Source organism: Meles meles, chromosome 1 (genome assembly GCF_922984935.1).
Source record: "Meles meles chromosome 1, mMelMel3.1 paternal haplotype, whole genome shotgun sequence".
Taxonomy (NCBI): domain Eukaryota; kingdom Metazoa; phylum Chordata; class Mammalia; order Carnivora; family Mustelidae; genus Meles; species Meles meles.
This window is the reverse complement of record NC_060066.1, coordinates 58,843,214-58,857,179: the sequence shown is the minus strand read 5'-3', so window position 1 is coordinate 58,857,179 and position 13,966 is coordinate 58,843,214. Positions and strand designations below refer to the sequence as shown.

General features: G+C 34.7%; 1 protein-coding gene across 4 annotated transcripts in view; it reads left to right on the top strand.

Moving 5' to 3' along the window:
• HNF4G (hepatocyte nuclear factor 4 gamma) overlaps positions 1 to 13,966 on the top strand; it is a 127,611-nt gene that overhangs the window by 93,463 nt on the left and 20,182 nt on the right. For 3 of the 4 annotated variants that reach the window (XM_046004191.1, XM_046004208.1, XM_046004198.1), the window contains one exon: positions 10,603 to 10,774. In XM_046004191.1, coding sequence (XP_045860147.1) covers positions 10,629 to 10,774 — 146 coding nt within the window. In that variant the 5' untranslated portion in view covers positions 10,603 to 10,628. Of the gene's footprint in view, positions 1 to 7,260; positions 7,446 to 10,602; positions 10,775 to 13,966 lie in introns of all 4 variants that reach the window. The other variant, XM_046004183.1, reaches the window with a different exon arrangement.

Sequence of the window (13,966 nt, the reverse complement as noted above, 5' to 3'; positions counted from 1 at the left end):
AATTTAACATTTCAATTAAGTCAGTCATACAACTACCTTTATTTTTTTTTTATTTTATTTTTTTTTAAAGATTTTTTTTTTAATTTATTTATTTGACAGAGAGAGATCACAAGTAGATAGAGAGGCAGGCAGAGAGAGAGAGAGAGGGAAGCAGTGGGTTAAGCCTCTGCCTTCAGCTCAGGTCCTGACCTCCGGGTCCTGGGATCAAGCCCCACATCAGGCTCAGCAGGGAGCCAGCTTCCCGGACCCCCACCTCTCTCTGCCTGCCTCTCTGCCTGCCTCTCTGCCTACTTGTGATCTCTCTCTCTGTCAAATAAATAAATAAAATCTTTATAAAAAAATAAATAAATGTCACGTTAAGGCGCCTGGGTGCCTGGGTGACTCAGTGGGTTAAAGCCTCTGCCTTCGGCTCAAGTCATGATCTCAGGGTCCTGGGATCGAGCCCCACATCGGGCCCTCTGCTCAGCAGGGAGCCTGCTTCCTTCTCTCTCTCTCTGCCTGCCTCTCTGCTTACTTGTGATCTCTGTCTTATAAAATCTTAAAAAAAAAAAGAAGTCACGTTAATATGTTGTTCTTCCTGTGTATATAAAAAGCTTTAAAGAGGAATATTGAGCATTTATTTATGTGTGTATGGTGTGTTACTACATTTTTTTAATGAAAAAAACAGTAACTTCTGTATTTATATAGGTAGGGGTGGTTGGATAGATGGGTGGATGGGTGGATGGATGGACGGATATCTGGATGGATAGATTGGGCTCCCAGATACTAAATTTTACAGTCATAGTACATTTGTTCAAAATGTTCAACTCTAACTGCACTCAGCATAGTAAAACTGCTGCTATTTTTATTAAATATTATACCTCTTCAGAACATACTGGAAATAGGTACTGACCCAAACTGACAACTTCCTTCTCTTCATTTTGCATAATGCAGCAACTTTGGTATCAGAGTGCCACCACAATCTTGAATATTCTGACTAACTTCGCTGAGTTTGCAGTGGCAACAATGGTAATACCCATTGTAAAAAGGCAATGCAGAAATAAGTGACTGTCGAATCCTAACGTCCCTTATATCCAGACTTTTTTAATTTTCCTTACCAGTATAATCTATATTTCAGTTAATAATTTAGTACTAATCAGCTCCTTATCTCCTGAAAAGGAGAGTCTGTTTTGAATCACAAGGCAACTGACCTTGAAGGCAGGTTTAATATATGCAGATTTCTCCTATCACTTCTCCCCTGTTCCTCAGAATGTTTTCTTGGCTACATTTACGTCTGGGCTATGCAGTCCCCCTTGGTCTATCCTAACAGTAACTGATTTCATGCTAATACAGTCTCTACTCCTCTTTAGTTTTGGGCTTTACATTTATTTATATAACTGCTTTTAAATAATAATCTGATCTTTTAATGAGAAAATAGGAAATAATATGAATAGTTGAGAAAGTCATGCATATTATAAAGAATAGTAACATATTTTTAAACCAATCCAGCTATTTCATAAGGTGCTGTTTATCTCTGTGCAGTGTACTTAGATTTTACTATAAAATGGCACTTTTTAGTAGTGATGAGAGTTATTTGCATTGATCAGATAAATGGTAAATCTAAAATAAAGATTTGCAATTGCTTCCTTGGGCTATAGTCATGAACTAAAGAGCAATGTAAATTGAACAGTGAGCTATGGATAATTACACTTATCCACAGAGAATTATAACAATATGTAAACAAAATCTATAGAAGCTCAGTTTAAGTGTTAAAATTTTTCATCAATTTTAGGATAGAGGTGTGTTCCAAAAATAATAATAATGGGCATTTTTTGGTGTTGGGAATGACTGATTAAGCAAGTCATGTGGTCATTCTGATCATTGCATGATCATCAGAAAAAGAAGAATGGAAAAAAAAGACAAGGAAAATTGTTTTGGTTTATATAAAAATGCTGTATAATCTGGACTTTAAGAAAGGATTTATGAAGCTCTTTGAAAACAGAATCCCATCGTTATAGCCAGTGCCAGACTTCTTTCTTTGCACGTCAGTAATCTATTTTTGTTTGTTTTAATTTTTTAATATGCTTGTTTCTCTCATTAAAGTGTGAGAAGAGACAAAATTTTATTTCAGAAGGAATGATGGTTAGGTCAAGACAGTGGCAGCAAGGAAAATAATGCCTTTTTTTTAATGAAGTGATTTTTGAAACGTGAAAGGTAGCTTTGCTTTAAATGAATACTTAATTCTCCACTTAATGGTTTCCTTACATTGAAAATTATCCATTTGATATGGATAGTTTTTCTTCTTCATCTAAATTTTAGGGATCACATTTATTTAATCTTCATACTTGAAAAGGGAGAATATGGAAACAAGAGCAACTACTAATGTGCTTTTGAGGTTAATATGGGATTTTTGGTAATGAAAATTAACCTCAAAGAAATCAGATTACAGGAATAAGTTTATTAACTCTAACTTTAAAATGAAATGTTTTAATATTGATATTGACATTCCAGATTATTTTCGTGAAAAGTATTTTCCATAATTTAAACTAGAAAACATGTTAGTAAAAATAAAAATCCTTTTTATGAAAATTCTTTAATGAAAATAACCTTGATTTTTATTAGCCTGTTTTCTATTTTAAAACATGCTATGAAGGAATGATTAAATTAAATATGAAATATAGAACAATTTAACAGAGTTAATAGTTTTACAGATAAGATAGAAATGTTTCTGCTATTATCTTGGATAGTCAATAGTGAACTGAGTTCTTGTCTTCTTTAAACACCATATAGTTTTCATCTTATGTTGCTCTAAAGAAATTTAAATAAATATTTCACATGTTGGTTTAGAAAACCATTGCTCTGAGAGAAACATTTTTCAGGAATATTAGTTATGCTTTTTAATATTGACCTTTTATCTACAACTAATAGTGTTTTTCTCTCTGGAGAAAAACATCTTGGCCCACATCTTGGCCCACAAACCATGATACCACTCTAAAGAACAGCAACATTTTGCTCAGCTTACAGAACGTATACTACAAAGTGACCTCTATTAAGGGAGATTTTCAGTAGGTCATACTTTATCATATATACTATATTTTTGGATCTAGATTAAGAATATATTTCTACTTTAATAAATATATGCTACTTGCTATAAATTACTGTCTTAGGAATTAGCATGAATTTTTGATGTTTTTCCCAATTAAACCTTTAGAAATAAGCTTAAAAGTACTCATAAATTTATGCTGAATGTAGGGTTTAGTAAGTCCCATTTATTTTTTTATTTTTATTTTTTTAAAGATTTTATTTATTTATTTGACAGACAGAGATCACAAGTAGGCAGAGAGGCAGGCAGAGAGAGAGAGGAGGAAGCAGGCTCCCTGCAGAGCAGAGAGCCCGATGTGGGGCTCCATCCCAGGACCCTCAGATCATGAGCTGAGCTGAAAGCAGAGGCTTTAACCCACTGAGCCACTCAGGCACCCCGTAAGTCCCATTTATTTAAGAATAATTATTTCTCTATCACCTAGGCATAAAATTAATATAGTTCTCTTAATAACTACTTAAACTTTTAATCTAATGTAGCCTTAATGAATTTTACCCATAAGAAGTACTTGGTAAAGCAATAATGAAAGACTCCCTGTGTGGTGTCCATCTGTCTTTTTCCTGAAAATAGCTGAATTTTAATGTAAAAATATGCAAACAAATACCATAAATGTTTTTTGTAGCTAAGGTTTATACAATTAAATTATATTATTTTATTTTGTTCAGTTATGCTGTGCACATTTCCAAAAATCACATATCCTAAATTATGAATATTCCACAATCACTGTAGCATAAAAAACACAAAACATACTAAAGAATGCGATACTTGCTAAGATTATGATGCATAATTAAAAATCTAAAAGTAACCATGACTAAAAATTTTTTTCTGTGACATTTTCTTCTTTTCCTTTTTTTTTCTTTTCTTTCACATCCATCTTGTTGTCCTTTTCTTACTCTTTTTTTAAGCAAATAAAAATATTCTCAATTTAGCCTAATTAATTTTGGAAGTAGAGAAGAGGGATTGGTCATATACGAAAGTAATTAGCAAGTTATCTCATGTTAAAATCAATACAAGAAAAACTCTACTCTTCCTTTAGCCAACTCCCTGAGTTAACTCAGGTTTTGAACTTCCTTTTGTGGAACATACTAATTAGTTTTCAGAGTAGGTTAACTTTCTTAAGTAGTAGGCACCTTTTTTTGTTTAATAGCATTCACTGTTCTATTTTACATTTTTTCTGATTACTGATAAGGTTGATCATTTTCCCGTGATTTTCTTCATAAATCTATTTTATTTTAATTTAGTAAGAACATTTAACATGAAACCTACTCTTTTAACAAATTTTTAAGTTACAGTATAATATTATTGACAGAGTATTGTATGATTATGTATAGCTTACTCCTCTTGCTTAACTGAAATTTTATACTTTTTGATTAGTCACTCCCCATTTCTCCATCCTCCTGGCCCCTGGCATCCACAATTCTTCTCAGTGAGTCTGTGAGTTTGACTATAGATTTCTCATATTGGTGTAATCATGTAGTATCTTTTTCTGTGACTGACTTATTTTATTTAGCATAATGTTTTGAAGGTTTATCTATGGTGTAGTATGTATCAATAGTTAATTCCTTTTTAAGGCTGAATAGTATTTCATTGTATGGCACACTTTCTCTATCCATCCATTTGCGGACATTTATATTTTTTCTATCTTGGCTATTGGGAAAAGTGTTGCAGTGTCCCCTGACCATCTGACCAACTGTATATAGTTATCAAAGGTCAATTGTATTTGTTATGTAGCATGGTTATGTCATTTGTTCTTCTTATTTCATCATCATTTAGTTAAACATTGCATAATTTGCTGAAACCTGAGTGTTAAAAGAGATTTTTTTTCTCAACAAAAACCTAGTGGATACTTTGGAAGTAGATAAAAGCAAGTGGATTAAAATATATACAGTATTTTTAAAAAGTATAAAATTTTAAAAGTCTTCTGCATTTCGGTTTTACTGATAGCTTTGACTTTTTCCTCCATTAAAAAATAAAACTAGACATCAAAGGCAGTGTATGAGATTTATACAAACAAAAAATTTAGCAAGAAATCACAAGCAGTGAGTACTTACTCGAATAAGAAGTCTTGGTTAGCCAACAAAACAGCAGCACTTTATACATTTAAGTCGAATATGCTATTAAGAACGGATACACCATTTTACAATTTTCTGTTCTAATTATTTTATTTGCTGAATGAGTTAAGTGAATTACCAATCCTAGCACCTAAGACAAGAAGTCTTCTACTGTACTTTGTAATTTATTCAAGAATATAAAACCTAAAGTTTCCTCTTCACTGGGCTGAGCCTGACCGGATGCTATGGGTGTTTCCACATCTGAGTATCATTAGGAAGACAAACTACCCACTTGAGGTGATATGCCTGCTATTTGGATCTGCTGTATCTTCTGGAAATTCTCAAGTTTTTACTCTATAAAACGAAAAAAATAATTTACAATAACATGGATGGGAAACAGGTTTCATCTTGAAAGCCAGCTCTGATTAATTGCTAGTGACTGCTTGAAGGTATGTGCTGGGATGAAGTGTAGCTCCTTCCCCCTTCAAGGAAAATGCCCTGATCCAATAGTGATGCCCCCCCCCCCCCCCGAGGTGTGTGTGTACAGGATGGAGTAGAGCAATAAATTATGACAGCACTGTTCTCCTGAGCTATATCCACATTTCTCTTAGTGTTTTGAGTTCTGTAAGTGAATGACTCTCTACCTTTCTCTTTTCTTCTTTTCCTTCTTTTGGGACACCTTTATGGGTGATATTCCTCAGCCTTGTTTAGTTACCACAGAGCTATGCACAATTCACTGCTTTGGTTCACAAAGGAAACATGTATGTGTTACTTCTTCACAAGTGAGAACTAATTCATGCGAATGAAAACCACGGGATTGTCTTGCTGTCCACGTCTTCAAAAACTGAATAAATACAGTTAGCCTTCACTAAAGAGAATCAGTCCCTAAAATGTATCCCTCAGATACGATCCTCACAGTTAGGAGTGCTACAGAATATGAAGGCAAGTGAACTATTCAGTGATCACTGTTTAGTTAATTAGTGAATCTGGTTGCTAAAATGACTCCACTACTTTCTTCACAAATTCTTCACATGGTTTTGAGTATAATTTAAGAGGTTGGGCTTCCTAGATGAAAAATGTAACAATTTTCTAACATACAATATTCACAAGGTTTATGGTATTAAGAAGTTGAATAAGAAATATTACTTTGCCATAGTTTTTAACAAATGTAGGAAATGAGATTCTGACTTTATAATGTAAATGTGGCTGGAATTCTTTCCTGGAAGATAAAATCAATAAATGTATTCTCAGAAGTAAAATATAATCATTGAATCCTATCTTCTCAATGTTCCCCAAATTCTAAATGTCCCTTGTCACATGTGTGTGTAAAAGGTGTACTGTGCTATATAGATGCTAGGTATTAGAGGTTGATGGTGGGAATGGATAGATCCACACATGTTAGGGATAATTCTATTTCAGTTCAGTGCCTAGAATGTAGTTAAGCATCAGAAGTCAAAAAGAAATGAAAACTTACTCATGTAGCTATTTTTATAGAATGCCTACATTGTGCTAGCAACTATTGTAGTTGTGTCCTTGGGAAGTTTACAAACATTCAAGGGACACAGGTTCATAAGTAGTTAAAGAGAGTAAGTCTAGCCACATTAGGGTTATGTCCAGGCTACTACTGTAATATATCATAAATCCCTGTCATTTCAAATTACAAATGTTTTATCCCAACATAAACAAAGTTAGCTCTATTGTACAGTAAGAAAAATTGAAATCATTAAGTGCTTATGTTAAGTGTTAACTTAACAGTCTTGGCATCAGATTTATAACAGTAAAATCCCATTTTTTAGAACATGTGGTATGTGATTTCAGCCCCTTGCATGGCATAAATCATGTTACAAATACTTGAAACCCGAGAGATTCTCTTTTCTATTTTTAACTACTTAATGACATCATTTATTGTCTACTGGGAATCAATTTAGGAAATCATATTTGTCCACTAAGCACTTCAGATAAGGTGATTCCATGAAGCATTCCAAGATTATCACAAGGAATTGCTTTCGTATGCCATAAAAGAGAAAGAAATGAGCAGAATATGGCCTGCAGAGGAGTTTACAGTTTTACAGCTCCTCCCACGTAAGTCACTGTTAACAGTAACAGTTAACTTTGGATTATCACTCACAGATTGAAAGCCCAGCAGCCATCACACACGCTGGACTGTGGTGGCCCTTGTATGTGTGTTTCTAAGTCAATGATGAGGGTATCAGAACCGATACTGGACATGGAGATGGCAAATTACAGTGAAGTATTGGACCCAACTTACACAACTTTGGAGTTTGAAACTATGCAGATTCTATATAATTCAAATGGTGAGTTCTCATCTACTTGTAGACATAAAGGAAAGCAGGTATAATGGGAGGGGTAAAAACTGAGCTTCCCAGGTGGTAGCTCTGTATCTCCTTGCTGAAGAATTCAGGGCTTAGTTTTTAAGACTATGTATCTGAGTTTTTGCATTTCCTCACAAAAATTTAAGTTAATATTGTTATGGCTCATTTATGTTGAGTCTTTTTAAAAGTCTAGTTTTGCATAACAAAGTGACCTCAGAATTCTGTCCTAGGCCTGTTAAGGTAAAAGAGTTTCAGAAGTTACTTTATTTACTGGAAATCACAGTAGTAAGTAACATTGGCAGACTGGCTGTGAAGTACATTTTCTATGCGGTATTTAAAATGACATACAGAACGCTGGAGGCTTTTACTGGTTGCCTCCTCCTGTCCTTTCAGTTCTCAATGGCTGTTGATGAGAAACTTCATTTAAAATTACTATAAGTTTTTGCACTGAACCCAGTATGAAAGGAAATAAAGGCTTATATTATAACCTTACTACTTGACCAGCTAATGTTTAGCTTCACAAATCTCTTGGTATTTATCTACTGTAACTTTTTAACTTCAAATAAGGCATGGATTGTTTAGAGTTCATGTCTTTATATAATATAGTTTATTGTTGACTTTGTATTTAGGTTTTCCCCAAGTAAAAGTCTTGTCCAAGATTACTTATAATTGTCAGAACACCTCAAATCTAGTAATTATGTATACTTTGAAAACCGTGTGTGTGTGTGTGTGTGTGTGTGTGTGTGTGTGTGTGTAGTATAGTTCGGGATTGAGAATGTATCTTCTACTCAGGATAGGGCAGCGTTCTGCTATGCTCTTCAGTTTTACAACTGCTAATCTCATTATATTTATAATAAACAACAGCTTATTAGTGGGAAGATATTTTTTAATCCTTAGAAGATAAATTCTGAAATTTTAGCACAAAGAGAATTAAAAGAAACCCTTAGTGCAAATTTTAGGAAATCACTATTTTTATTCCTTAGGTTTAGATTTGATTAAAGATATTTAATAGGGGGCGCCTGGGTGGCTCAGTGGATTAAGCCGCTGCCTTCGGCTCAGGTCATGATCTCAGGGTCCTGGGATCGAGCCCCGCATCGGGCTCTCTGCTCCACAGGGAGCCTGCTTCCTCCTCTCTCTCTGCCTGCCTTTCTGCCTACTTGTGATCTCTCTCTGTCAAATAAATAAATAAAATCTTTAAAAAAAAAAAAAAAGATATTTAATAGTATATTTGTCTCCAGAGAATCATGATTTTTTAAAAGACTGTATCTTACTAAATAAGGACAGATGTAGGATAAATATGTAACACAACTGACTTCTGTGTTGTCTAACTTGTTTTGTAATAATGTTGTTAACAATATGTAAGTATGACATTAAACTGGAAGCGAGAGCTGAATTTTTTTCCTGTTTCCATGCATCTAGAATACAATCAATCCTAACTCTTCTGTCATATTTCTAAACCAGTTTTGTTTATGTTACCAAAAAGAAAAATTCCTCACGTTAAACTCCATCACATCACATGACTAACCCTTAAACATATTCTTGTTAAGGTTTTTCTTGATGAAATTATATATGGTAATGTCTGTCTACTCAGAAGTATTAGTAAGCAGAATATATGTGTTTTCACGGAATATAATTGATACATGACAGACTTTAATTTTATCTTTTGTTATATTCAAGGCACGATGAGTTGTTACTATGTTAGAATTTAGACAGATCTAAGTTCCCTAACATCATGAAGTTTATATTCTGTAGGGAAAGAGGGGGTGGTAAATGAACAGACTAGTGCATAATTTTTAAAAAATGAAGTAGTTATTTAAAAAAATAATCAGGGCTCTAGATTCTACTTGGAGGGCAAATGAGGGATGGCTCTTAGATGTGTGTTCAGAGAATATTTCATAGACAGTGAGAGACTGGAGCAGAAATCAGATCACCAGTTCAAAGACATCCTTGAGGAAGAACTTTCCTTCGAGGCAGGAGCAGCAAATGTAAAGATTCAGAGATGGAAGCTGCCAACTCTAAGGAGGTTAAAAAGGCGACATTGTTGAACAGTGAACAGGATGGAAAGTAGTACCAAATAATGGAGTCAGAGAGGCGGGAGGGGGCTTTAACACACAAGGCTTTACAGCAAGCCTGAGATGCGTAGGCTTTATTCTGTTTCTGAGGGTTAGGGACAGAAGACTAATAATGATGTGAATTTCTTGTTCCAAGAGCACTTTGGGGTAATAAAGAGTAGGGAGTAAGGGTGGAAACAGAAAAATTAGATAAGAGGCTATTGCAGTAATGTAGGGGAAAGATTATAGTTGATTGGATAAGGTGACCATGGTAAAAGGGTGAAAAGTTGTGAATTCGATATGTATTTCAAATATGGACTTAGTATTAGATTGGATATGAACAATGATGGGGGGAATCCAATGAAGACCACCGGGTTATTGGCCCAAGGTACTGGATGGAACCATTGACTGACTGACATAGGGAAGACTAAAGGAAGAACAAATTTGAGGGGAAAAATAGAAGAGTTCTGTTTTGATACATTAATTTGCAATTTCTGTTAAAATTTTTTTTTAAAGATTATTTTTTTATTTGACAGAGAGAGAGATCACAAGTAGGCAGAGGCAGGCAGAGAGAGAATGAGAAGCAGGCTCCCCGCTGAGCACAGAGCCCGATATGGGGCTCGATCCCAGGACCCTGGGAACCATGACCTGAGCCAAAGGCAGAGGCTTAACCCTCTGAGCCACCCAGGCGCCCCTCCTATTAAACTTGAAAGTGAAGTAGTTAAAAAGATATTTGGGCATTTCAAACTGATACCCACGGAAGACATCAGGGCTAGAGAGAAAATCTGGGGATTTTTCTCTCATACACATGATATTTAACATGATGGGACCAAATGGGTTTTCCCTGGGAAAGAGTATATTTGGGGGGACTTAGACCTATGGTGTCCCGAAGTTTAATCTTCAGAAATATGTGGGGGAAGACTGGAATGGAGACTGGCAGAAGTGGCCAGTGGTTAAAAGGAGAGCACTAGAGTGCTCCAAGAGGTCAAGGAAATGGACTGTTTTGAGCCTGTGAATAATTAGTAGGGTAATACAAATAAGAAACACTCAGTATTAACTTGAAGGCTGCTCTGCTTTTTCTTTAACAGATAGCTCTGCTCCAGAGACAACAAGTATGAATACCACAGACAATGGTGTCAACTGCCTATGTGCCATATGTGGAGACCGAGCGACGGGAAAGCATTACGGAGCATCAAGCTGTGATGGGTGTAAGGGCTTCTTCAGACGCAGCATACGCAAGAGTCATGTTTATTCCTGCAGGTACTTGAGATGCTCCTTTTGAGAAAGTTATCTTTAGAGGCATTTCAAAATGGCGTGCAAGAAGTAAGGGATAAAATCAGGGCTTTTGGAGCACCCGTGTGGCGTAGTTGGTTAGCACCTGACTCTTAATTTCAGCTCAGGTTGTGATCTCAGTGTCTTGAGATCGCGCCCAGAGTCCAGCTCCCCACCCAGCATGGAGTCTGCTTGTCCTTCTCCCTCTCCTCCTTCCCTCACTTGCTCTCTTGTTCTCTCTCTCTCTCTCAAATAAATAAATAAATAAATAAATAAATAAAATCTTTTAGGAAATCAGAATTTTCATACAAACAAAGTCTGTATGAAAAAAATCTGTAAGCTGTGTTTAAAGTATGGGTATGTGGGTGTGTATGAAGGATGCATTCCTACAGGTGGTTCTTTTTTATGAAACATTTTAGACTTATAAGACATATAAAAAATCCACATGCTTATCATCCAACCTAGACCACTATAGTCGAAGCCTTTAGTGAACGTACCTCCTCTATTGGTTTCTCTTTCTCTCCTCCCTCCCATAGGTAGCTACTGTCTGAAATGTGGTGTTTGTCTTTATGTTCCTTTATTGTTTTACGATATGTTCCTATACCCATGGACATATTTAAATCTGTATTAAATGGTTTCACAATCTGTATGTTTTTCTGCATCTTGATTTTCTTTTTAACATCTCTACCTCCTGAGTCTTTTAAACACAATTATAAAAGGTGGATGATTTTGGTAGCTTGGCAAAGTCGGTGAAGGAGCTTAAATTTTCAGTCTTAAAATTTTAAGTGTATTTATCATGCCACAATTTTGCCATTGAATTCAATGTTTTGTCCAAAATATATTTGACTCTGTTGTATATGTCACATATTTATAGTAAGCTTAAAAAATATCTAGTGAGCATCATAGTACCAGTTAGGATTAGATACTCCACCTTGAATCTTCAGAATGACAGTTCTGGAATGCCGATTACATCTATATGAAATATGGACTATTAAAAAAGTGACTGATGCTAACAGAAAAATATCAGTGTTTGCTCTACTTATGAGTAGCATGTATAGACTTGCTGTGTTATTTTATGAACAAGCTGGACATTCAGGAAAAAGTTAATCTCCCTCACAATATGATGCCATTTGATTTCTAGGGTCTGGAAAAAGCTAATGTATAACTCTCCAAATACCTAACTAATGTTCTCTAGTAATTTTTCCAGGAGGGCTTAAAGTTGGTTAAAAAAAAAAAAAGTAAATCATCCACTTTAAAATCTTCTTGATAAACAAAAAAAATGTATTTACATGAGTCTTGCTTTTATGTACATTAAAGCTCTAGATATAAAAAAATAAACCCAGTAGATTTCCCTCATTAAAAGCACTTTCTCTATGATTACATTAAATATTCAGTGCTTTTACAAAATTTACAAAATTAACAGTGAAAATAAACACAAAATAACATGTAAACAATATATTTTGAGTCATGTGTTCTGTTAAAGATGAAATACATATACATGAAAAATAGTGTGATCCAAACAACTAAATCCAACAAAGACTTTTAAGAATCAGAAAATATCAGCACCATTGGCTTTCAAGATTTCTTCCCTTCCTGTATGAGAAAAGTGAGAAAGGAGTGTTCCCATAGCAACTTTTAGAATTAAAGAATATTCCCACTACATGGCTGTTTGTAAACTTCTCTGTGTACTCTCTTAGATTGTTGTTTCCTTGAATGGAGGAGACAGGTCACATTCCTTTGTTTAATCCCTACACCAGGATCTTGTACACAGAAGGTGCTCAATATGTTTATTCAATTTTTGCATTAATATTAGTTGGGTGTATTTTCCTCTTTTATTTATTGGTAATCAGATTCTTTCTCCTGAAGCCATGAATTCCCAAGTGAACAATTCTTTTTCTTCATCCTAAAAATACCTCTCTTCCAGCTCAGTTCTTCTATAGTAGACTTTATATTCAGTCAGTTCAAAGTGGCTACCCATCATTTTTAGAAGAACTATCTTCTTTTGTAGATCACCAGTAGGTTCTTTTATTCCCATCATTAATAATCAGTAATATACCAGTTATTACAAATTGATATTTGTAATATTGATACAGTGTACATTGTATCAATCATTGTATCATCAATGTACTTTGACACAATATCAATGATATTGATATTATTACAAATAATCAGTAATATACCAATACATACAGATGTGGGTAATTTTATGACACAATTTGGAAGAAATATTATTATTTTACTATATGATTGATATTTGCTCCAAAGTCTATGATTTATATTTACCCTACATGCACACAACTTTTTTGCTGAAAGTCCCTCCAATTTGACAGCTATAAATTAATTTGGGAATGTTAAATAACATCCCCACGTGTTCCATCAGGAGTGAATGGTGGACTGGAAATCAAGCTCACATCTAGTTCCAGAGACCGTACGTTTTAATTTTTTTAAGTGTTTAATCCAGGTTTTGAGTATGTTCGCAGAGTTGTGCAACCATCATTACAACCAACTTAAAACATTTCATCACCCTGTAAAGAGACCTCCTACCCTTAAGCTGTTGCTCCCCACTTCCCTTAACTCCCTCCCCTTCAATGACAGGCAAAGCTTAATGCACTTTCTGTTTCTATAGATTTGCTTCTTCAGGACATGTGATATAAATTAAATTACAGACACACCTCACTTTACTACGCTTCACAGACATTGCATATATTTTCTTTTTTTGACAAATTGAAGGTTTGTGGCAACCCTGTGTTGAGCAAGTCTTTTGGTGCCATTTTCCAATCAGTATTTGCTCACTTTGTAAGTCTCAGTTGGGTAATTCTTGCAATATTTCAAACTTTTTCATTATTATTATTATATTTGTTATGATGATCTGTGATCAGTGGTTACAACTCGTGGAACATTCAGATAATGGTTGGCAGTTTTTAGCAATAAAATATTTTTAATTAAGGTATTACATTGGTATTTTAGACTATGCCGGGAACCCACTTTATAGATTATGGTGTAGTGTAAACATAACTTTAATATACACTGGGAAACCAAGAAATTTCATTTGACTCACTTAATTATGATACTAGCTTTATTGTGGTGGCCTGAAACCAAAATAGCAGTATCTCTCAGGTATGCCTGACTTCTTTCATTTCAAATGTGTTTTTGGGGTTCACCCTGTTGTAGCATGTATCA